Raw genomic sequence first — 25,081 nt, 5'->3', positions numbered from 1 at the left:
CTAATTGATTTGCACAAAAATTGATTTGTATTGAGTAACAGCATCTGCAACACACACACACACACACACACACACACACACACACACACACACGCTTGTGTAAGTACTGTCTGGCTGAAGGACACTGTTAAAAAACCAGGCTGTTTTCACAAAATGATTTCTTATGGTGGTAGTGGTGGCAGGGTGATAGGGAGATGGTGGGGAGTTGGGGGTGGTGATGGGGATCTCCTGTTTCTACCCAGCAGAATTCTAGTCTCAGAGACAGACAACATCATTGTGTGGCTCTCCAACCAGCTGAAAAGTCTTATGGAAAATGGTAAGCAAACAAATGTGAAAACAAAGTGAACTTCCTGCCTGAGGTTGAACTAAAAGCTGAACAAGGGAAGCTGGTCCCCAACCACCTGAGTGTTTCAAAGTGACAAAACCCTGCATCCTGAGGAGGCAGAACTGAGTTTAATAGCTGCAGTTTCACACATTAAACAAAGCTGTCAATTCCGAAAGGAAAACAATGGTGAGTGAGGCAGAGGCAAGCCAGAGACGAGCAGAAGGCAGGCCTGGCTCTGGGGTGGGTGGTGGATCCTGGTCGACCCGCCCACTCAGCCAGCAAGCCGGGCCCAGCTTCAGAGGCCCTGGTTCTCTCCCAGCGCTCACTCAGCCACCATCCACGCAGGACTGACTGAGCTGGTGCCCAGCAGGGCCCCATAACTTGGCACAGCTCATGGACCACGGCAGACTGACAAGCAGTCTCGCCCATCCCTTCCTCTGTGGACTGTCACCCCTTACTCAGATAACCATCTGAGTAACCCCAAAACCCCAAATGCCACCGGAAGTGAAGCTGCAAATACCCAGAGTGGGGCATTTAAATGCCCAAAACAGTAAAAATGTCCTCCAGCACCTGCTGAACCACTGACAACTCAAAAAGGTGGAACAGACTATGAAGTGATCAAGAGCACCCGGCCAGCCAGGTAGAAGAGCAGCATCACTATCATTAATATCAATAATGGCTGCAGCAGCTACAGTGGGTGTTTGTCATGGTCTGGGCACTGTGCTACGTAGTCTCTCTGTGTTTTATCTCATCAAGTACTTGTAGTAGCACAGTCAGGAAGGAGAAACCACAGAGCAGAGAGGTTAGGTCAGCCGTGGGCAAACTACAGCCCGCGGGCCGGATCCGGCCCGTTTGAAATGAATAAAACTAAAAAAAAAAAAAAAAAAAGACCGTGCCCTTTTATGTAATGATGTTTACTTTGAATTTATATTAGTTCACACAAACACTCCATCCATGCTTTTGTTCCGGCCCTCCGGTCCAGTTGAAGAACCCATTGTGGCCCTCGAGTCAAAAAGTTTGCCCACCCCTGGGTTAGGTGCACGGCCTAAAGTTGCCCAGCTGGTACCGGGCAGGGCTGGGCCTCAAAATTCAAAGCAGACAACAAAGCCCACCTCTTCACCACTCCACTGTACCCCTGACGGAGTACATTCTGGGAGGTTCTAGGGACCATCCCATCGAACGCTCTCTCTGATCTTAATAGAGTTAACTCCAGCTGGTGGCTGCCTGGCCCCTGCCCAGGGACCCAGGGCGAAGATTCCATCCTCAGGCAACCCTTACAGACGGACAGTTATTTCCGACGTTCTCCATGAGTGGACACCACGTACACTCCCGCCACATCCCCAACTCCACTCCCTACACCGAACACAGCCTCTCCTGTGTTGAAGTCCAGCTTAAGGCTAATTGGAAGCTGACTAGAGGGAGATAAAAGATGTATATTCTTGGGATCTTTTTCCTTTTAAGTTCGCAAAAGCTCGAAGGTTTCTTTCCTGGCATTTCTGCAATCAGATGTCATCACTAAGAAGGCATTCCCTAAGCCCTTCCTGTTCCCAGGCCCTGTCCTGGGGTCTTAGGCCACAACTGAAGCCTCCTTATGGAGTTTCTTAGCTCTTCCAGGCCAGAGGATGGGGAGGCCCTAGCATCTTTTCTTTACATAAACTCTCCCCAGGACCAGCCAGCGGGGGCGGCTGCAGGAAGCTGGGGTCCGAGAGTGAAGCGACACCCCGCCCCCACCGGGTCTCTCCCAGGAGGTCTCCAAACCGGTGCAGCCCGGCAACCCGCGCCACCGCTCACCTGCACGAAGCCCCAGAGCGGGTGGAGCGCGCAGTGCAGCAGCAGTGAGGGCCAGCAGCAGCCGCGGCGCAGCACCAGGTCCCGGAGCAGCATCTCGACCCGCGGCACCCGCTCTCGGGGCGAACTGTCAGGGGAGCAAAGCTCGGGTCAGGCGGGCGCCGCGGGCGCGGGCACCATCGCGGTCGCGCACCCGAACACGTAGCGGTCCGGGTTGGGCAGGCACGCCCCGCAGCCTGGGGCCCCCTCGTAAATCCAGCTGCCCCTTCACTCTAGTTTGCACATTCGAAGACCCTTCGCGCACACTCACAGACGCCGGCATCCCAGAACTCACACTCTCTCCTGGCGCACATTCCCAGAACCCTGCGGGAATACTTTGGCCCCCGTGCACCTGCCCAGAACCCTGCGTGCACACCTCGGCCCTGTGCACACCTCCGTACACCGCCAAGCACACGACACAGCCCCGCGCATCACCCCCGAAACAGCCAGCCTCAACTCGCTCCCACAGTTGAAACATTTTCAAACCGGGCGGGCACCACTCACCCGGGGTGCACACCCACAGACACAGCCGTGCACACCCGCCGGCCCCTGCCTGCACACTCGCTGACCCTGCGTGCACAACACCAGGAAACACACGCTGCGCGCACCCTCCTCGCCCCGCCGGCTCTCACTGCGCACACTGCAACCTATGCACTTCCGTGCGCACCCCATTCACCCAGGCGCGCTCTCCCGAGCCCCGCCTCCCGCCCCGGAGCGCGAGCTCCCCCCAGGTCTCCATCTTCGGCCCCATCCCTCGGGCCTCACGCCACCTTGCCTGGGGGCCGTCCCAGCCGATCCACGGCGCGCCGAAGGGAGGTCGCACTCCCCCCACGGCAGAATGTTCCGGAGCCGCCAGACGGCCCCCATTTAAAGCCAGCCGCCTCCCCAGTCCCCCGCCCTCTAGGCGGAGCCTCGGTCCTCACCCTGGCGACTGCGCGGGCGCCTGGGGGCTTCGCGTGCCGGGGAAGAGCGCCGGATCCCGGAGCAAAAGTTTGCGCGCGGCTTGGGCCTCCGGGGCCCCTGAGCTGGGGTCCCGGGCGCGGCGCACTCGCCCCGGGTGGCTCCCCGCTGCGCCTGGCAGCGCGCAGGGCGGGAGGGGCGGCCCCCGGCGTCCAGGGCCGGGCGGGCTGCCGAGGCGGAGGCGAGGGCGGGGAAAGTCTCCTCCAGGCCCCCGGGACCAGGCGGCCAGTGCCCTTCCCGGGTCCCCGCCCTCCGGTGGCACCGCGCGGCTGCCCGGGGTGCAGGCGTGCTGAGCTCTCCGCGTCCGTCTCGCCTGCCCGCGAGAGGAAGCAGCGAGAGCCACTGGCTGGGAGCGCCCGCTCGGGCAGCAGGGCCGCGGGCGGAGGCGAAATAAATAATGCACGAAAAAGGAAAACAGACGTGAGCCTCGCCCGCCTCCCGGCCGGGCTGCGCTCCCGCCCGCGCTCCCCGCCGCCGCCGCCAGCGCCGCTGCAGTGATTCCTAGTCTCCATCTAGCGAGGCTATTGTGTACTGGGCGCTTAATCACTTACTCATCCACCCGCGAGGCCGAGGACTCCCAGCTCCACGGGGACTTGCTCCTTGCTTGCCCTCCCCCAAGTTTCTCCGAGGCGTTGGGAAGCGGGTGAGGGCTGATTCGTGGAGACCCCTTTTTGCGCTCCGTCCTTGAGGACTCCCTCCCCTTCCCGCCCCATTCGGATGGGACGGGAGTCCCCTCTCCTCCTCCGCCTCCCCCCCGCCCCCCCCCTCCACTCCGTGCCCGCCCTCCGGGTGCAGGGCCCAGGGCCTGTCTCCCTTCCGTGGTCCCGGTTCAGGGACCTCTCCCACCACAGCGCTGCGTCTTGGAAGGAGTTGCCTAGGGCCCCGGGGAAGGAAGATCTCTGCTTTTTCGCAACCATCTCAAACTCCTCTGTTTGAGGCAAGATTATCAACAAGTCGTCGCCAAGTAGCCCGGCATGTTTCGTTCAAACAAGCTGCCCCTGGCCCGCAGGCCACACCGCAGGTACGTGAAGCCGCTCTGCTCTTCCGGTGGAAGCGTGTGGCCAGCTTGGACTGATGGACTGGGCTTCCAGAAGGGCTCCCAGGGCATGGACCATCCTAGTTTAGGTACCAGGGGCTCAGGACAGAGCGCAGCTATCTGACCATAGCTCACCCATGGAAGGGACATGTTCTTTGTTCCTTTGCCCAGTCTCTATGGGCCCTGAAGTCACCCCTTAAAACACATACTCTGTCTGCTCTGCACATGAGCTTTCAGACCGATTTCCCAGTGGCCGCCTTTATGTGGAGGGCTGCCCTGAGGCTCTTCTCCATCTAAGCTCTGCAGACACTCATCTGAGCCGGGTGATGCTGGGGACAAGCATGCATGGGCCCTGTCCCTTCCCTCCAGGAACTAGGGGGTCTGATCTGGGAGACAGAGAAGACCAGCGGCTCCACTGTCCACTGGCATTCCACTCCCCGCCATGGCGTGAGAAAGGGACACCTGCGCTGTAAGGGGGACAGAGGAAGGAAGACTGGAGGGAGGGTCCCCAAAGGTTTCCAGGACCAGGTGACCTGCTGGGAGTGGGGGTGTATTTCAAGTGTTGGGCAGAGATGTGCAAATTCTTGTTCATTCACTCGCTCATTCACTCTTTCATTTCGTGCAGAGTGCCGGTGAGCACCTGCCAAGGGTCAGACATCGCATTGGCTGCTGGGTTCACCATAGTGGACAAATCAGGTCTTGTCGCTGCCCTGAAGGGGGCCAGGCCTGAGGGAGGGGAGCTGGGAAGAAAACATGGGGGTGGGAGTGGGTGGGGTGGGTGGAGGCTTCCTAGATTACTTTCTCTCACCAAGAGTTTGAAATAGGAGAATGAGGCACAAAATTGAGCCCTATTGGCCAGCTGAGGTCAAAGTAACACTGAGTATGTTAATGCCTTTGCAGGCAGGAAAAGCTGGTCAGTATACAACGTCCATCTTTAGATATGACACCAGCCCTCATGCTTATTCATGCAGCTCTTTGCCACTTAAAAATGCTCTTTTAAAAAATATTTATTTTTATTGATTTCAGAGAGGAAGGAAGAAGGAGAGAGAGAGATAACAACATCAACGATGAGAGAATCATTGATGGGCTGCCTCCTGCAGTCCCCCTCCTGGGGATCAAACCTGCAACCCAGGCTTGTGCCCTGACTGGGAATAGAGTCCCGACCTCCTGGTCAACAACTGAGCCACGCCAGCAGGGCCACTTAAAAATGTCCTTTACATTTTAATCCAATTCTCACAACTCCGTGAGGTAAATGTAATTGCCCCATTTGACAAGGCCAGGGATGTGACAGCCGCTCACCTGGGATTCAGAAGTACTGGCCCCCAGCTAGAGGTCCAATATTTTGGAAGAGCCTGGGCAGGTGTCGTGCATTGGAAAACCTGCATTATCCATTCTGGCCTCCAATATTCCATACTTGACCCAATCTACGTACCTCTTGAGTGTCACCTGACCCTCCTAACACCATGGAACATCACAGCCTTTCTTAGGGTGAACACCAGGCTCTGTCATGGGTCCCCTCATGCCATGTCAGGACCCAGGGAGACTCTGGCTCCTCTCACCCCTTCTGGACTCATATGGCAGCCCACACCATGGTACCTGGGATCTGCCTACAGGGGCCAGGAAACTCTACTCAGAAATGCAGGGGAGTTAAACCTTGGGGCAAATTTTGACCCGTGAAAAACAAGAGCTGGGAAGGGCCCAGCATATGGATAGCAGGGGTTCCACTTGGCCTGTCCGGAGATATCTAATCGGCACGAATGAGCAACTGGCAGTATTTTTTTCTGAAGAGATGGCCAGCTTGGCAACACACAACTTTGTGTTTGCTTTCCTCCTTCCTTGCTTCACTTTCTTTTCCCCCTTATTGTTATGGCCCTAGGGTTGTATCCCTCAATGAAGTGTTAGCAAGCAAGCATTGCTTCATGCTCTGCTCCCCAGGAACCAGGGGCAATCGGGGTTGCCGTTCTTAAGTTAGATCCAAATAACAGGAGGGTGTGAGCAACTCTGAGTAATGCAAGGGGTGGACTGTGTTGGAGCCCATTCCTGCACTTTCTCAGATTTGCTTGGCTCCATCTGCCTCCTCATGTTGCTCAATGGAGTGGACAGCCGTCACCACCATTGTCCCATCTCCTCAACCACTGGTATCGCAGCCTCCCCCAGGGTGAGACCTGAGTTTCAGTGAGGCCTCCATGGTTCCCACCTTGGCAGAGACCCCAACTGCAGTGGGCCCAAGCCCAGCCTGACCATACTCACCACAGAGATGTTGTCTTCTACCGCCAGTCCCATACTCAAGTGAAGTTCCACACTATAGCGCGCGCGATCTGATTCCCCCAGCAGCTGTCGGTAGAGGCCAACCTGAACATGTGGGAGTTAAGTCCTGTGGTATGAATTTTGATCAACAAGAGAAAAGGGTCTGAAAGATCTGGTAGGTAATCCATCTTCCTTTCTCCATCCATATGGCTTATTCAAATCTGTCCTGTGTGTCTGAGCAATGGACCGTGCTCCCTGGCAAAGCTGGGGCCTGCTCAGTAAGCATACCACACTTCCTTCCCTCCCTGCCTCCCTGCCTATTTCCCCTCCCTCCTTCTGAACCTGGGATTGCACCCCCCAAAATGTGTCATTACATACCCTTTGCTTCGGGCTCCCTTTTTGGGGGATCCTAGGCTTAGAAAGTTCTTGGACGTTTCATGGGCTCTAGAAGTTACGGCCAAGTTCCTGAAATGAAGTGGGACACCATGGCAGCCAGGATACTGCCTGTCTGAAACATCTGTATAGCTGCAGCGGGTTGAAAGTGGTGGTTCCTTAAGCAACGGATGACTTTCCTCAGGCCTCCATTTTTCTACGAGAACAGGCACGTTCAGGTGGGAAGAGCTCCCGCTGGTCCAGACCACAAGCTCTTTCCTGGCAGGCATGGCTCAGTGGTTGAGCGTCAACCTATGAACCAGGAGGTCACGGTTCGATTCCCGGTCAGGGTACATGCCCGGGTTGTGGGCTTGATCCCCAGTAGGAGATGTGCAGGAGGCAGCTGATCGATGATTCTCTCTCATCATTGATGTTTCTATCTCTCTCCCTCTCCCTTCCTTTCTCTGGAATCAATAAAAAATATATTTAAAAAAATAACACCAGCTCTTGAGTTAGACTGCTTGATTCTCTCTAGCTGTATAATCTTTGGAGAATTTCCTACCCTTTAAAGCCCAATTTTTTCCCTTTTCTAGCAGGAATTATAATAGTATCCTACATAATAAAAGGCTAATATGCAAATTTCCCCCTCAACTGGGAGTTCGACGGGGGTGGGGGGAAGGGGGAGTGGGCCGGCCCACCAAGCACCCTCAACCCCTCCCCCTGGCTGGCCCCGCTTCTGATCGACTCCCCCACCCCAACTGGGGGCAAGGCCGGCTGGCCAACCTTCCTCGTCCCCTCCCCCAGGCTGGCCGGACCCCACCTATGCACGAATTCATGCACCAGTCCTCTAGTTTAGATATAATTAGGCCTCAGAGTTCTTGGAAGTATTAACTGAGATAATTCAGATAAACACTTAGCCTGGCTCAAAGTGACTGCTCAGAAAAGGCCATTTTTAATTATTTTTTAAAGATAGAAGGGCAAAAATGCTGCCCTTTTCCAAGAGCCCTAATTGGCATCAGGGATCTTTTTGAGTAAAACACAAAGAAAACAAAAGTGCCTTGTGACCAGTGAAGGGACACTCATTATTGAACTATGAAATTATGCAGGCTAATTAGGTTTTGAAAAGGACATTGGTATTATCCAAATTGCTCATTACTGCAGCTTGAATTAAATATGTAATTGACAATGTCATGTTTTCCAGGTCGGCAGTGAATCTATCCAGAGAGAATGTTTTCCTAATTGACCAGATATGGGGGAAGGGGAACCCCAAGTCTCTCCTGGGATCTGTTCGGAATGTCACTCATCCATCTGAGGTTGGTCCCATGCCCCAGCCAGTATTTTAAGAGCCGAATAGGATTCATTACAGATTTGCCTTGCCCCAAACTGAGTTAGCTCTTTCCCCAAGAACATTTTGGTCTGAATCCCTTGCAGCCAGATGTTTGGACACGGATAAGAGTCAGGAAGAAGCCCAGATGTTAAACTATAGTTTAAAATCACCCGTGTCTTCCCTCCCTTGTCATCCTTTCTTTAATCCTAAGAAAAGACCACAATTTTTGAAAGAATTGCCAGGACCAGACATGCTCGGTCGCATGGCCTGGCTCAGTACCATTTTCCTGCATCAAAGGAAGTCCAAACAGAAATGGCCCAAGAGAACACTGGATTGGAACCCTTGGTGGGCCACCCCTCTGGCTGGGCCAGTCAAGTTAAATGCCAGCCCAGCTGCGAGAGCCGGTTCCATCTCTCCTCTTCCATGGGTTGGGCCATCCTCTCTAAGATCTCACCTTCTAATAGAGGGAGGAGGCGCATGCATGACCCCTAAACTGCATATAGGGCCATTCATCTTTCCTGCTTACAACTCCCAGAGGCTCCCTGATGCAAGCTCCCCTCTCTCCCCTGTGCCCCCTCCCTACTCTCTTGCCCCTTTGTACTGGGTGCATCTGCAGTTCCCCAGTACCCACCCCCTGCTGCTCCACATCCTCATGCTGTGTCCTCCTCCGAAGATCCCTTCTCCCCTTGTCACCTCGGCCAATTCCTATAGACAGTGGTCGGCAAACTCATTAGTCAACAGAGCCCAATATCAACAGGACAACGATGGAAATTTCTTTTGAGAGCCAAATTTTTTAAACTTAAACTATATAGGTAGGTGCATTGTTATTAACTTAATTAGGGTGCTCCTAAGCTGGCCTTTGCTAAAAACGTCCTCAATCTGATTGAGGTACGTTCGCTGAGGTCGACCCCTTCCAACACTCCCATCCACACTCGTCTTGTATACTTGTTTCAGATAGAGGAGTGTGGATGGGAGAGTTGGAAGGGGTCCACCTCAGCGAACGTAACTCAAAACAATGTACCTCCCCCGCGCTGCGTATCCCCGGCCTGCCTGCGCCGTGTCTCCCGTTGCCTGACCCACCGACACCCCCACTTCTTCTAACGCCACTTCTTCAAAATAGACCCGCCCAGGCTGAAAACCGACTTCTGCACACGGGCCACAAAGTTTCAGTCACACTATATGAGCGCGCCCGCACGTGGTATTTTGTGGAAGAGCCACACTCAAGGGACCAAAGAGCCGCATGTGGCTCGTGAGCCGCGGTTTGCCGACCACTGCTATAGAGTCATCCCTGTCCCTTTCTCTCGATCTTACACAGCTCTCTGGACTGTAATTGGTAAGATGTGTGCAGCAGGGAGGTGCCAGGGCATGGACTTGGCGCTTGAATCTGAGTCGAATCTGGGGATTTCCCTTAACCTCTCTGAGCCTCAGTTTCCCCGACTGCAATACAAGGGTGCTGGTTGCCACTTGCTGGGCTGCGGAGAATACTGGGCACGGTGCACGTACAGCTTGGAGCCCAGTGCCTTCACACCACAGGCCACACGAAACCCATCCACTTGATCTAGTTGCAGGTTTGTCTCCCCCGACAGTGGGAGCCCCGGGCAGGGGCCCAGATCATTCATCTTGAGCTCAGGCACCTGGCAGCGCCCAGCATCTAATCAGAGCTCTGTAATAGTTGGAAGTGACTGCACAGCCAAGTGGGGAAGGGCCCCCTCACTTTCTGAAACTTACCTTCTCAGTATCTCCTATTTCTCCCTCCAGCCTCCTTGCTGTTTTGTAAACTTTCAGGCCCACACCTGCCATGGGGACTCAGCCTGGCTGTTCCCTCTGCCTGAATGCCCTTCCCTCAATATCAGCAGGACCCATTCCCTCACCTATTTCTTTAAAAAATATAAATATTTTAATTGGCTTCAAAGAGAAAGGGAGAGGGAGAGAGAGAGAGAGATGAAACATCAATGACTAGAATCATCGATCAGCCACCTCCCACACGCCCCACATCAGGGATCAAGTCTGCAACCCAGGTATGTGCCCCGACTAGGAATCGAACCATGAACTCCTGGTCCATGGGTTGACACTCAGCCACTGAGCCATGCCGGCCTGACTCCCTCACCCATTTCAAGTCTTTGTTCACATTCCACTTTTTAAACGAGATTCACCTTGACCAACCTATTGAAAATGTTAGCCCACACCTGCAGGCTCTCCCCATCCTCCTTGCTTTGTTTAATTTCTCTCCCTAGTACTTATTACCTTTTAAGACTTTACTTGTTTCCTTTGGTTGGTATATGTCTCTCTCACTAGTCTGTGAGCTCCGTGAGGGCGGGGCTTGGGCCCCTCTCTGCATGGTGGGGAGCAGACACTTTGTGTGTCCTGCCAGGCATCCCCTCAGTTCAGCTCTGGTTTCAGCACAGCCATGGTGGACAGTTCCTCCCCAACCTGGAGTCCTCCTGGGGCCTCCCTACCAGGCTACAGCCTCTCTCTTCTGCTGCCTGAGAGCTGAGGAAGCCCATCTGGCATGCAAACGCCAGGAGTGCAGGGGCTTGAGGCCTCCAGAGCACCCTGAACAATGGGCCGGGGTTGTGGACACATGCCCCAGCCTCTCTTCTTGAAGGACAGTTCTTTTTTAAAAAAATATATTTTTATTGATTTCTGGGAGGAAAGGAGAGGAGAGAGAGAGAGAGAGAGAGAGAGAGAGAGAGAGAGAGAGAGACATCAACGATGATGAGAGAGAATCATTGATTGGCTGCTTCCTGCACACCCCCTACTGGGGATCAAGCCTGCAACCTGGGCATGTGCCCTGACCAGAAATTGAACCATGACCTCCCTGGCTCATAAGTCAATGCTTAAACACTGAGCCACACCAGCCAGGCTGGAAGACAGTTCTCAGGTGAATTCTTTACAGTTCTGTGGGGGTCCCCAGTGGACTGAGGCCCATTGGTCCAGAGCAGGAATTGGCTCTTTAACACAGTCTTAACTGGCTCCTCCCTCCTCCTATGGGCTCACCTCCCAGTGTGGGTCCTTTTCTTATGCTCTACTTTTGGGAGAACCCCAACGAAGAGACCACTGTATTCCAGAGCCTAGAGTGGCGCTTGACCTGTGCTGGGCCCGGTCATTTGTTGAATGAATGAACGGAAAGAGAGACAGTTTACAGAGTTTTACATTTCGTGTCTTGCCTTATAATGAAATGTTTGGGTGACTTTTTATCACAGCGAGAACTTCTTGAACTACGTTTTTTCTTGTTTACACTAGGATTTTCACGGAATGACTTCTGCCTGGAAACCTGTCTGTCTTTGCGTCTTGTGGATTTTTCAGGGAATGAGGATTTGGCCATTTACTTTAGTCAGAAATGTCGGAAGATCCGGGAGCTTGGAAAGGCCTTGCTAACACCGGCCTTGCCCAGCACTCAGCTGTTGTTATAACTTTTCAAAAGCACGCCTATCTCAGAGTCCCATGTAGAGGGATAAGTTTGGTCTGATCGCCCCTGACATGTGGTTGAGGAAACCCATGCTTATTATGCACTGGACAAACGTGTGTAGAATGCAGACTATGTACCAGACGTGAGCACAGGGAACCAGAACTGCCTGCTTCCTCGGGAGCTCCGGGACTGGTGGGGGAGACGGAACGGGAGGAGATAATGATAGACATTCGGGGAAGAGCTGTGATAGACGGGAGCACAGGCTGCAGACTTGCAGGAAGGACCCAGTGTTTTCAGCGTCTTTGCACAGTTGTCCTTCCTGGTTTAGAGGACCAGACTGTGGTTTTCTGCACACGTTTGCTGTTGACTCCTCCCTGCCTTTACACACACAGTTTTCTCTGCCTGGAATGTTTTCCCCCTGTCTTCCCGGCTAAGGCCTAGTCATCCTTCAAATCCCAGCTCATAGCCCAGTCGTGGCTCAGAACCTGGACTTAGAGTCACATCGGCTACGTTTGAATAGTAGCTTTTACCTAGCTACATAATTTTGGGCCATCATTTAAACTCCTCAAGCCTCCGCCTCCTCATCTGTAAAATGGGAATAATAATATTACTTTCTTTGCCTGGGAAAATCACAAGAGAACATAAATGGGGATAGGTTTTGTCAATTCTAAAATACCGTGAAGTGCCAGGCATGATCAGTAGTTGGGAGAGGCCTAAACATGATGATAATTTCTTTCTGGTAAAAGGAAGTTTGGGGCTAGTGTGGTATTCCACAGAGCGGGGTCCGGGCTCTTTCTAGCTTATTGATCTGCCCTCCTCAACACATTCGTTTCTTTTCACCTCATGGTCCAAGATGGCCGCTCAGACTCCAGCTCTCACACCCACATTCTATCCAGCAGCAGCAAGGAAGAGAGAAAGAGGGGTACAATCTTCCCTTTAGGAGCACTTTCCACAAGTATCGAATGCTGACATCCTATGGACCTGGGCATAATCACATGACCACACCTAGTCTCAAGGGAAGCTGTGAAACAACCTTCTTATTCGGGGCAGCCATGTGCCCAGCTTGAAATCAGTTGTCATCGCTGATGAATCGGAGAGATAGTGATATTGGTAGACGACTAGCAATGTCTCTCACATCTTTTGATGATTCGCACTATGGAGCTTCACATGTTGGATTTCTTAAATGTGGTGTGTATGTAACCCTCGAGATATTGGACAAGAAGCAGCAACCCCAGAGGCAGTGTTACGTAAGAAAATCAAAGGCATCCCTTTTCCCCCAACAAGGGGTGCCCTTTTGGGTGTCTTACTCCAAACAGAAGGAGACATTTACCCCATCCTGTTGGTACAATCATGATGAACAGAACAGCCTTGTGGAGCTCAGGTCAGAGGGGCAGGGGCGCAGTGCCCCCTGGCAGCTTCTGGCTGGGCGGACTGTTGAGAGGGATGCAAGACCTTCATACAGCCAACCTGTGAAGACACTGAGCTTTGAGAGCATGGGAAAGAGGGCTCTCAACACGAGGCAGCCAGCCCATGCAGATGCTCTGGGGCCAGATAACTAAGAATACACAGGCACTTCTCCCTGGAAGGCCAGATCCATCCTCTCAGCCTCTCTGCACTTCCATAATGGGCGGAGCAGGAGGCTGAGACCAGACACCACCAGTCCAGCTCTGGCATCCATGGTCCACCCCTATCTGAGAATAGAGAATGCGTTACAAGAGCCCCAGAGGAAATAATTCTCTCTAGGTAGTTTTATCTTTAGCTCCTTACTCAGAATGAATAGATTCTACCAGGCTATTACAATTCAGATGCTGGTACCCAGGGTGGGTTAACCAGGCAATGGGCATGACTAGCATTTCTTGGGTGTTTACAGAACAGCGCCAGGCTCTGTTCTGAAGCTATTACAGTATTAAGTCCTCAAGTCCTCAGGGCAGCCTTATAAGGTAGCTACTATTCCTGACACCATTTTCTGGATAAGAAAACAGGCAGAAAGTGGGGAGTCTGCATCAATGGTTCCAGTTGTGCCCCTTACTGCACCCGCCCCCTTTGCCACATGACTTGGTTCTTCTTTCCCATTCTGATTCTGGGCCCATTGGGCCTTGCTTAGGACAGTGGGATGTTGGAGAGTATGATGCAAGTGTAAGCTTGGAGAGCGCTATGTAACTGGGTTTGCTTGGCTTTAGCTTCTCTGCACATGGCCACATGAAGAACATATGTTGGCCAGCCTACCAGAAGTGAAAGACCTGGAAAAGAGTCAAGATGATGGAGTCATCCCAGCTGAGGCCACCCTAGCTCAACCGACAGCCAGCCAAACCTCAGGCCTCTGGGCAAGCCCAGCCAAGATCAGCAAAGCTGCTTAGCCAATCTGCAACTGACTTCAGGTACATAAGCAAGCCCACCCAGATCGGCAGAGCCTGGCCCAGGTCAAGGTTGTCCTGCAGATTTATGGGGTAAGTAAATAGTTCTCAGCATACCACTGAAGTTTTGCAACATCACTGTGACAGTTGAGAGCTGATACAGAGGTTACCTAACGTCCCAGCTAATCATGATGTAGCCAGGACTTGAGCCCAGGCAGTTTGACTACAGAGCTCACACTCTTAGATACTCTTCTATGCCTGTTGTTGGCAAACTGTGGCCTGCAGGCCAAGTCCAGGCCACCACCTGTTTTCGTAAAGCCCATGAGCTAAGCATGGTTGTTACAGATGAATATTTTCAATTAGTTTAATCATAAGGAACACTAACTCTGAACCTCTTTTAAACAAAATGCTGTTATCCCATAAAAAGGAATTCCATTCTTCTCTTTAGTAGACCTATATTACAAATTATAGTACTTTATTATACTTTTAATTTCACCAATCATAATTCATGGAAATGTGATCTCTCTTATTAGGTAACTATCTATATAATATCCTCAATGTTGCCTCTTGGCCAGCAAAGGCTAAAATATTTACCATCTGGCTCTTTCCAGAACTCATTTGCTGACTCCTGTTCTATATGACTAGAGGCCCGGTGCACAAATTCATACACGGGTGTGATGTGGCGGGAGGGAACGTGGGAGGTTGGCCGGCTGGCCCTGCCCCCTATGGGGGGGCTGGCCAGGAGTCAGGCTGGCTGAGGGGAGGGGCCATGGGAGGGCCGGTCAGGCTGGTTGGCCACCACAGTGCTCGTCATAGCGACCAGTCGTTTTGGTCATTCCAGTCATTTTGTCATCTGGTCGCTTGGCTTTTATATATATAGATAGTTAGATTGAGATGTTTGGTCTTTCAATTTGGTCCTTAGGTCAAGAAATGGAAAGACTCAGACTGCTATGAGCTTGAAAGGCCCTGGGAGATCTTCTGATCAAGCTCAGAAGTGGGATGGGACCCCAGGTTTCTGGTCTCCTAGCCCAGAGCTCTGCTACTGCTCTCTACAGGGGCCAACAAATAATCATTGGATTTGTTTAAAGGCATTCAAATCTCCAAATGGAATGTTCTTGGTACCCACAGGCCTCTCCAGACCTCCTCCTCTTTGTCCTCCCTTCCAAGGGCTTGTACTTACTCACATGAGTGTGGATGAGTCACTGTTCCTTTATCCAGCTCTGCCCTGAGCTATCTAACATGAATCTGTGTTGTGTGCCTCTGCGATAATTAAAAATTTTGAGTGTTTAAGACGATTTTTGCTGGAGACAATGGAGGAGTTCTCTCCTGAAGAGTTTCACAATCTGGCCTCATTAGAAAGGAGAAATGGAATGGGAGAATTAGAGAGAAAACTTATTTCTTCCCTGAGTGTGTTAATGAGCTATGCCACAGGAGGCCATGTGTAAGTCGGGCTGCAAGCAGCTGTAAATTAAATTTATTACGCACCAAGGGATTCTAATAAACATTACTTAAAAATAGCAACAATACGAATGGTCTGTCTTGGCTTATGCTTCAGACTTTCCTAAAATCTCTCAAACAAGTAGCATCTGGCCTTGGCGTACCCCATACCTCTTACTAAGTGGCCCCAGGCTCAGCACTAGCAGCAGCTGGCCTTGGTTCACAGGTTGGCCTCTCCTGGGCACCTCCAAGCCCAGCACAAATAGCAGCTATCAGCAGATTTCTTTTTAGCTCATGCTGGGTGGCTCTGGGCAGAACACAGGAGGTCCCAGAGCCAGAGCACCTGGTGGACAGCTTCAGACCATATCAAAGCACCACCCAAGCACCTCCAAAAGCTACATACTCAAGGGATGGATTCAGCAGGTACCAGAGCCTCACTGAAGTAAGTACTGCTCTGTGGGTTGGGCCCCTGCATAGCTGATCCTCCGTAATGCTCGCAGCCAATCCTTACAGCCCATAGGTCTGGGGGTAAATCCCTCCCATTGACTTGCCAACATCAATCAAGGCTCAACTACAACAGTCCACACAGGATGGGGGGTGAACCTGGAGTGTCCAGCTTGGGTGACTGGAGAGGCTGTGCCACTGGACCAACAGTACACCTACTACATAATTCCACCTACCCGCCCCAGAAGATGTAGCAGCTCTACCTAACGCATAGAAACAAACACAGGGAGGCTGCCAAAATGAAAGAATGGAACAAAACTCCAGAAAAAGAACTAAACAAAATGGAGACAAACAATCTACTAGATGCAGAGTTCAAAACACTGGTTATAAGGATGCTCTATGAACTTAGTGAGAACTTCAACAGCATAGAAAGGACATGAAAAAGAACCAGAAATGAAGGCTACACTAACTGAAATGAAGAATAAGGAATCAACAGTAGAGGAGAGGAAGCAAGAATCAAATTAGCAATTTGGAATATAAGGAAGCAAAAAAACACCCAATCAGAACAGCAAAAAGAAAAAGAATCCCCAAAAGATGAGCATAGTGTAAGGAGTCTCTGGAACAACTTCAAGTATACCAACATTTGCATCATGAGGATGCTGGAAGGACAAGAGACAGAGTAAAAAATTAAAAACCTATTTGAAAGAATAATGACAGAAAACTGGTGAAGGAAATAGACATATAAGTCCAGGAAGTGCAGAGTCCCAAACAAGATGAACCCAAAGAGGCCCATACCAAGACACATCATAATTAAAGTGCAAAAGGTTAAAAACAAAGATAGAATCTTAAAAGCAGCAAGCGGAAAGCAGTTAGCTACCTACAAGGGAGCTCTCATAATACTGCCAACTGATTTCTCAACAGGAATTTTGCAGGCCAGAAGGGATTGGCAAGAAATATTCAAAGTGATGAAAAGCAAGGACCTACAGCCAAGATTACTCTACCCAGCAAAGCTATCATTTAGAATTGAAGGCCATATAAAGAGCTCCCCAGGTAAGAAAAAGGTAAAGGAGTTCATTACCACCAAACCAATATTACATGAAATGTTAAAAGGTCTTCTTGAAGAAGAAAAAAAAAAGATAAAAAATATGAATAATAAAATGGCAATAAATACATATCTATCAACAATTGAATCTAAAAAACAAAATAGATGAACAAACAGAACAGAAACAGACTCAAAGATACAGAGAACATTTTGATGGTTGCCAGATGGGAGGAGTATTAGAGGGATGGGGGAAAAGGTGAAGGAATTAAGAATACAAATTGGTCGTTACAGAATAGTGATGGAATGTAAAGTACTACAAAGAATATAGCCAGTAATATTCTAGTAACTATATATGGTATCAAATGGGTATGAGATTTATTGGGATAATCATTTAGTAAGTTATATAATGTTTAATCAGTGGGATGTACACCTGAAACTAATATAATACTGTATGTCAACTGTAATTGAAAAATAAGAAATGATTTAAATACATTTTTAAAGTTAAAAAAAGTAAAGTCAATATTACCTTTAATTCACATTTTCTATTTTCTCCATAATTCACCCTTTCAAACTATAAAAACTGGGTGCATCTTCAAGCAAATGTCCTGGGTGATGTTCCATAAGTGTATGAAGAAGCAGTTAAAAACTCGTGGAATATCTTTCCAGCAAAACTTATAGCTGTGTCTTGGCCAAATACTCAAGGGTTAATCATGGCCCTGTTGTTTAGTGTCTTCTCCCTAAAGAGAACTTCTGTACTGTAATTTATAGTTTATTGTGCCTTAAACATTTATGTAAATCTGTAGCAATAAAAAATTATCAGTTATATAATTTGCAAAAATAAAAAGCAACAGATGGTCATTTGTAATATGTCATGTGCCCTGGCTGTGGCAACATTTTTGTGCCTCTGCTATTAATCAGAGTTACTTTAAGAGGCAGTTAGTAAATTCTTTTAGAGCCACTGGCACCTTCCACTTCATTAAGATTGTTCTGGAAAAGAGCGGGGTGAGTCGAAAATAGTCATCGCGAATATCATTGCATCCCAGAGGCCCTCCTTGCTCATTAGCCGATGTTTATTAGGCTTCCCAAGAGGGATAAACCTGACAGAAAATGTTGCTTTCCTTAATAAAACTCTCAGGCCCTGGGAAGTTAGTACCAGAGGACAGTTCTTAAGGGAGAGGACTGCTGAGCCTCGCTGGAGAAAGTCTCCATTGCTTGGGGGTGCGGGGGTAGAGGACGGGGGTGGGGGGCATGCTGCCATCTCCCTCCAGCCTCATGGGGGCACTGCTTGCCCTTGACCCCGCTGTGTCCAGTGTGGACAAGAACCTTTCTCTCATACTCTGGCACAAGAAAGGGAATGTTTTAACAATACCCCAAATTATCTTTGGAAAATCCCAAGTGTGAGTTTGTCACCCCCTCATTTAAATTCTCGGAGTTCATTGCTTGTGTGATAGAGCCCTTGCCTTCTGTCCCAAACTCCCCCCTCCGCCTTCCCCCCTCCACTCTGCACATGCGCTACTGGCAATAGAAGCAAGGGCATTCCTGGGGTTAGGACCTTGGGGTCTGGAACCTGAGTGACCTCTGCTTGAATTATATTCCTGCCACCTATTAGCTGGGTAACCACAGGGAATTGACTTGAATCTCACCTCCGTTTTCTCGCCTAGAAATGGGGATGTTTATGCCTATCGCACAGTCATTGTGAGGATTCCATGAAATAATCCACGTGAGGGCTAGGCACCCGGGAAAGCTCTGGGAGTGTCCAAGAACTGAAAGGAGCCATAGCAGCAGTTCCTTGACAGTGTTGTTTCCTTTTATTTCTCCCGAGCACTTCCCCTTGGCCCGAGCCAATCTTACCCCTGGCTTTGTCTCGGCTTTTCCCTTTGTTTTTAATGACTGTTCATCCTTTGTACCTCTCAGCTCAGGCATCGACGATCTGACAAGACTTCCTAGACGCCCTGTCTGATTTAAAGCCCCCTCTTCTGGGCTCTTGTCACGTCCTGGGACACGGGGTCCCTGCCCTCATCACTGCTCTGACGTCAGCGCCTGTCTAGGATTGGCACGCGCGAGGCTAAGGTCTTTCAGGGCTGAGATCATGTCTGGTTTACCTTCGTCCCAGTGCCTGGCTCAGATCAAGTGCTCAGGGTCTGCTGACTAACAGAACCAGCAGAGAATGAAATGAGAAAGGGAGGTCGCCAGAGAGTACAAGGTGCAGCCAACTGCCTTAGTACAGAGTCGGAGGCAAGGAGTTGGGTGAAGGGAGTCTACTCGGAAGGGGAGGGAACAGGAAAGGGAGACAGGCAAGGAGGGAAAGGTGATATGAGTGATTTACTGAGCTGCTGTGGGCAACAGAGGCCCATATCCACTGGGGTCCCCAAGAAGCTGCATAGAGTGAGCCTCACAATTGTTTCCTGGAAGGGAAGGGGGGTGCCGAGGCTTGTATCCACTGACTCCCATCCCTGTCGGTGGGCATTGTTAACCCTTCTGCATTTCTGAGCTGCCCTGTGTGTATGCCAAGTGAGCGCCAGGCAGGACATTGAAATGTGGCTGGCACTGTAGGTGGGATTCTGCAGCATGCCCAGGAACCGCCCGCCACAGCTGCAGCTGGCTTCAGACCTCAGTCTTATTTCATGCGCACTGCTGTGGCACCCACAATCTGGGTAAGAATGGCTGGCATCTTAACACCTCCAAATCTGGAACCTAGAGAGGGAAGCCCAAGTTCTCTTTGGTCCCCAATTCCATTCTCACCTGGGGGACCTGCTTCCTCCTTGGGATGTCACTTATGGAAGCCAGACTCCAAGATGGCCCCCACGATTGCCGCCTCCTGGTACTGGTGCACTGCATCGTCTCCTCCTCCCCTGAGTCGTGGCCAGCCTGTGTCACCCATAGAATATGGTGGAAGTGGGAGTGTGTGACTTCTAAGGCCAGGTTATAAAATGCATTGGCGTTCCCATCTTGCTTCTGGGACGGCTCACTCTGGAGGAAGCCGACTGCCATGTCATCGAACAGCTTTGTGGAGGGGCCCCTATAGAGAGAAACCAAGGCACCTGGCCAATGGCCAGCGTCCACTTGCCAGCCCTGAGAGCGACCTACCTCAGACATGGATCCTCCAGCCTCGGTCAAGCCTTCAGATGACTGCAGGCCAACTGAGCCCTTCCTAAACTCCCTACCCACAGAATCCAGGAGCAGAACACAGGGCTGACTATGCTGCCACGCTTTGATTTGCCGCCACAGTAACTGGAACACCATGCTCTCTGTGGGGGGACTTCAACTTCGGACTCTGCATGGACTTCAACCTCAGCAAGTCACAGTCGTGATGTTTCCATGCAATCCTGTCTTTAATAAAGGCTGAGAGGGCAGTGGGAGGAAAAGAACTGGGGAGGCAGCCCAAGACGGTGGCAGTCACCAAGCCTATTAAAGTAGGTAATTAATCAGTTACTGGGGGAACTTGGACATTCGGGGTAGCCAAATGGAGAATCCATGTCGTAATCCAAGTGGACTTGGTCATCAGGGAGACTGGGGACTCAGGTATGGGCTTGGCAAAGGGGAGGAAGCCACAGCTTACACCCAACCATAACAATAATGATATGTAAATGGATTGGACACGCCAATTGAAGACCCCACTATATGGTACCTACACAAGACACCCTTTAGTTGTAAAGACATAGATTAAAAGTAAAAGGGGTGGGAACAGATGGCCACGTGAAATGCTGCTAACCAAAGGAAAGTTGACATGTGATTGTCTTAAAATGAGACAAAGTTGACTTCAGAACAAAGCCTTTGTTAGGGAGAAAGAGAAAGATTTCATAATGATAAAGGGGTCTATTCAACAGGAAGACAAAATAATCATAAATATGTTGGCACAATATAGCTTCAAAATGCACGAATCAAAAAGTGACAGAAGTAAATGGAGAAGCAGACACATCCACACTCTCAGAGTTGGTGCTGTTAGTGCTTCTTCCTCAGTAACTGAGATACAACTTCCCCATCCCCGCTGCACAGCCAGCAAGTGGCAGAGACAGAGGCCGGGTCGGGAACAGGAATTGTTCTTTCCACTCCCGTGATGCTCTGGGTACCCTGGGCACATAGCATTCAGCTCTCTTCAAAGCTCTAACAAGACCCCCCGTGGTCATCGGGCAGGGACTTATTATGAAGATTTTATAGACAGAAGCCCAGAACCATCATGAAGTAACTCACAACCACAGGACACAAGGCATGCAAACTGCCCCTCCCCGGCCAAACGCAGTCATCTCCCTCCCATCTCCAGGTGCCTCCCCGAAGGTGTCAGACTACAAACCCCGCTGGCGAGCTACATGGCCTGGTTTGTCCTCCTTTTCAAAGGAGCTTCTCTTTCTCCTTCCCTTTTGTATCCTTTACTCGTTTGGCTCCGTAACATTAAGGACCAGCCCTAAGAAGTCCAGCTTGGGGAATAAGAACAATCAGGTGGAAGCGATGTTCTTTATCTTTTCCCATCCTCCCGCCCTGCTCCTCACTGCTCCCCAGTACAGGCATATTTTGTATTTCAATTGTCTCTCTCTGAAATCTGGATGCTTTTTATTAAGAGTGATCTATACAGATAATGAAGAAAGAACTACTGCTCCCACCACCAGAGACCAAAGAAATTATAACAATGTGCAAAATATGAAGTCACCAGAGAAACTCCTTTTCCACTCATTCTTACCCAGATACATACCTCCGCTCATATGCTCACACACGCTGCTCGGCATGCACTCAAGGTACAATCACTTGCATACCAGTTCACAAACATACACAGGTTTGCACCCACTGGCACATACTCAGGCGCACACAGAAACACACATGGGCATGTACACACACATTCACATGCGTGGAAACACAGTCAGGGTTTATTCCAGCTTCAGGAAGACCATGGGATGGCTGACTTGCGCTCACGAGTGTTTGATGATGCCTTCGCCAGCAGGAGCATCATGAATTATTTATCAAATTATTCAATAATTAATAAAAGTCATCACAAAAAGCTCAGCTGAGATACAGCTCTCTAAAAAATTCCTCACTGTTGAAGGCGTACATTTGTGTATGTAAGAAAGAGAGAGAAAGAGGCGGCAGTTTGAACAAAGACTTCTATTTTAAATCAACTTTAAAATATGCAGCTTAGCCCGGCCAGCATGGCTCAGTGGTTGAGTGTTGACCTGTGAACAAGGAGGTTCGATTCCCAGTCAGGGCACATGCCCGGGGTTGCAAGCTCCGCTTGATCCCCAGTGGGGGGCGTGTGGGAGGCGTGCAGGAGGCAGCCGGTCAATGATTCTCACTCATCATTGATGTTTCTACCTCTCTCTCCTCTCCCTTCCTCTCCGAAATCAATAAAAATATTTTTTTTAAGAATGCTGCTTATGGCCCTTGCTCAGTTTACTGGCGTTTGTTTCTTCACACAGGTGCAACTGTCAGGAAAATAAATAGCCGCAGCCCCCTTCCCGCCCGCCCCCCCCCCCGACTCACCGTCCCTGAAGGCTCGCTTTCTGCGTGGCACTTGGTGGGCTGTGTGGCCACCACTTCACTGAGGTTTGCCCCAGAGACTCTGAGTGCGCCCCAGAAGGCTGGTCTGCGAGAGGAAAGAAATAGTGAACAGGCTTATGAAAACAGTTTCCCTCCAACATGGGTCAAAGAACAGCAAACACTCCTCTTTGCTTTCAAATTGGGAGGCATTTTTTAAAAAATCACACCATGACAGCTCACTGTTTGCCCTCGGAACAACCAGCGGCTACAAGCTCTTTGCCTTCCCTCCTGGACAAAAAGAAGGGGTCCCTGTCTCGCGCTGGGTCCCGCTCCCTCTCACCTACCAAGGGTTTTGCGACTACCTCTGCTCACTTAAATCATGATCGCTCCCTCTCTACTGGGTCTTTCCCAGCAGCACACAAATGTATTCTAGTGCCTCCGAGCTCTGAAACAGCCTGCCCTGACCCCAGGGGCCACCCCATTTCTCTGCCACTCTTCCCGGCAAAAAGCTGAAATGCTCAGCTGAGCTTTTTCAGAGTCTAGATCAGCATCTTCGGCACCCAAGTTCCCCGTTTTCCCCCAACTCACTCCACCTGGGCACTGGCACCAGCATTTTGCTGAGGGTCATCAAGTGCCCACAGCTGGCCATGTCCTTCTCCTCTCATAGCCCTTCCTACTGCCCAGGTGGCCCAGCCCAAGCCCCTCTTCTGCCCTTACCAGCTGTGTGACGTTGGGTAAGTTACTTAGCTTCTCTGGGCCTCAGCCTCTTCATCTGTAAATTAAACCACACGATCGCCTTGACTTGAAATGGTTGTTTAAAGACTTAAGGACATAATCCTGGAGCTCCCTTAGCACAGAACCTATATGTTAGGGGGCTCCATTCCAAACATGTTCTCTTTCACTATTAATGGTGGATTTAGGTAGCTTTTTAAAAATATATATTTTATTGATTTTTTACAAAGAGGAAGGGAGAGGGATAGAGAGTTAGAAACATCGATGAGAGAGAAACAATGATCAGCCACCTCCTGCACACTCCCCACTGGGGATGTGCCCACAACCAAGGTACATGCCCTTGACCAGAATTGAACCTGGGACCCCTGAGTCCACAAGCCGATGCTCTATCCACTGAGCCAAACCGGTTAGGGCAGATTTAGGTAACTTTAAAAAAAATATATTTTTTCATTGATTCCAGAGAGGAAGGGAGAGGGAGAGAGAGATAGAAACATCAATGAGAGACAATCATTGATCCGCAGCCTGCAACCCGGACATGTGCCCTGACCGGGAATTGAATCATGACCTCCTGGTTCATAGGTCGATGCTCAACCACTGAGCCACACTGGCTGGGCTGGTTTTAGGTAACTTTCAAAACAGTTACCACCACCAGGACTCTGGCTAGAGCCGTGTTTCAGAAACAACCCACAGACACTCAGCTGTGTTTTACAGAAACAAGTGGGAGAAACTCAGAGGAGTCAGACGTTGACTCCTGTCTTCACTCTGTGGAATGTGCCTGGTGCACGCCAGGCCCGGGAACGAAGCTCGCAGCCTGGGCGGCGTCCACACCCCCCCTCGCCTGGTCTTGGGAGGACAGACGCAGGCACAGCCTCTGCATCCTGCAGCTCCGCCAGCCCTTCCAGCCTCCACGCCTTTGCTGGGGCTGCGCTTACCGTGATGAGAGCCCCTCACGCCTCGTGATTCAAATCCCATCCCCAAAGCCCAGCTGCTGGATTCTTCCCTGACGCCCCTCGCCCCCACTTCCCTGTTCCTTTCCTTCCCAGCATGCTCCTTGCTTTGCACCTGCTTCTCTCCCAGGGCAGCTGCACGCGGTGTGTTTGCGCTATTTAACCTGTGTGAGCTCCCCAGAGACCTTCCTGAGGCTGGAGTCCCACCTCGCCATCTTCATAGCTCAAGGCAGCAGCGCGGCAGCTGGTGAGAGCCTCGCGCATAGTAGGTGCTCCACAAATATCAGAATTACTCGGGGGGAGCAGAAAAGCCATTGCCTGCTCTGGGGCAGAGGAAGGGACCCCCATTGGACACAGTTTGGAAGTTGGCGAGCAGAGTCTGGTCCCCAAGGTGGGGGAGGGATGATGAAGGGCCTGGGCTTGGCGTCAGAATTTCTCAGGCTCCAGTCCAGGCTGTGACACTCGCCAGCTGTGTGATCGTGACTGAGCGGTTCTGCCTCTCTGAGCTCCAGCGTCTTCAATTATTAAAGCAGGATCCCTCTCGCCATCTCCCTGGGCTGGTGGGGGCCTGAGGGAGGCTATGGTAGCCGTCGCGGTGTGTGGCAGTCACCCTTCTGAGGCCTTGTGACCAGCTGTTCTAGCCCTCCTGCCAGCCGGGCTCATGGCTGTGATTACTCAGGCTTGCTGCTGGGGAAACTGAGGCACAGGGTGGTTTCTGAGCAGAAAGACTGGAAACACACTGTCGGGCTCCAAGGCCGGCTTCTGGACCGCTGTCGGGTACCCAGCAGGCGCCCCAGCCAGCACTGTGGACGCAGAAGATGGTCCAGGGGCGGAGTGTGTGATGGTGGCACCGACACAGAGGCTGAGCGTCAGCCCCCTGCCCCCACAGTGCCTGCCCTGGGTGGGGCTGAGGTGACAGCGAGGCAGCTCCTGACTCAGCCACTGCGCCCTGCGTGGGAACTCCCCGGGGAACTGCCACCCACCGTTGGGGTGTCCTTGGGGGCGGGGTTGTCACGTGGCTGCTCCCTGAACACGGAGGATCCTGGATGTGGGCGAGGCCTCCTCCTGGGAGCTGGCAGAGCTGTCATCACAGCGGGCTTGTCAGCCTTGGTTGGGGGGATGGTGGTGGCTTGTGCTCTGTGTGTGGTGGGGCGGG

General features: G+C 51.1%; 1 protein-coding gene across 5 annotated transcripts in view; it reads right to left on the bottom strand.

Annotated features, from left to right (window-relative positions):
• The window catches only part of PRIMA1 (proline rich membrane anchor 1), a 61,808-nt gene extending 58,269 nt beyond the window's left edge, over positions 1 to 3,539 (bottom strand). For 2 of the 5 annotated variants that reach the window (XM_059687286.1, XM_059687302.1), the window contains exons 1-2: positions 2,923 to 3,052; positions 2,117 to 2,240 (exon numbers count right to left, since the gene is read on the bottom strand). In XM_059687286.1, coding sequence (XP_059543269.1) covers positions 2,117 to 2,209 — 93 coding nt within the window. In that variant the 5' untranslated portion in view covers positions 2,210 to 2,240; positions 2,923 to 3,052. Of the gene's footprint in view, positions 1 to 2,116; positions 2,241 to 2,656; positions 2,750 to 2,922; positions 3,053 to 3,075 lie in introns of those variants that run through there. The other 3 variants (XM_059687293.1, XM_059687267.1, XM_059687277.1) reach the window with 3 other exon arrangements.
• Between the last annotated feature and the right edge of the window lie 21,542 nt (positions 3,540 to 25,081).

Source organism: Myotis daubentonii, chromosome 1, assembly GCF_963259705.1.
Source record: "Myotis daubentonii chromosome 1, mMyoDau2.1, whole genome shotgun sequence".
Lineage (NCBI taxonomy): Eukaryota > Metazoa > Chordata > Mammalia > Chiroptera > Vespertilionidae > Myotis > Myotis daubentonii.
This window is presented reverse-complemented; position numbering and strand designations above follow the sequence as displayed.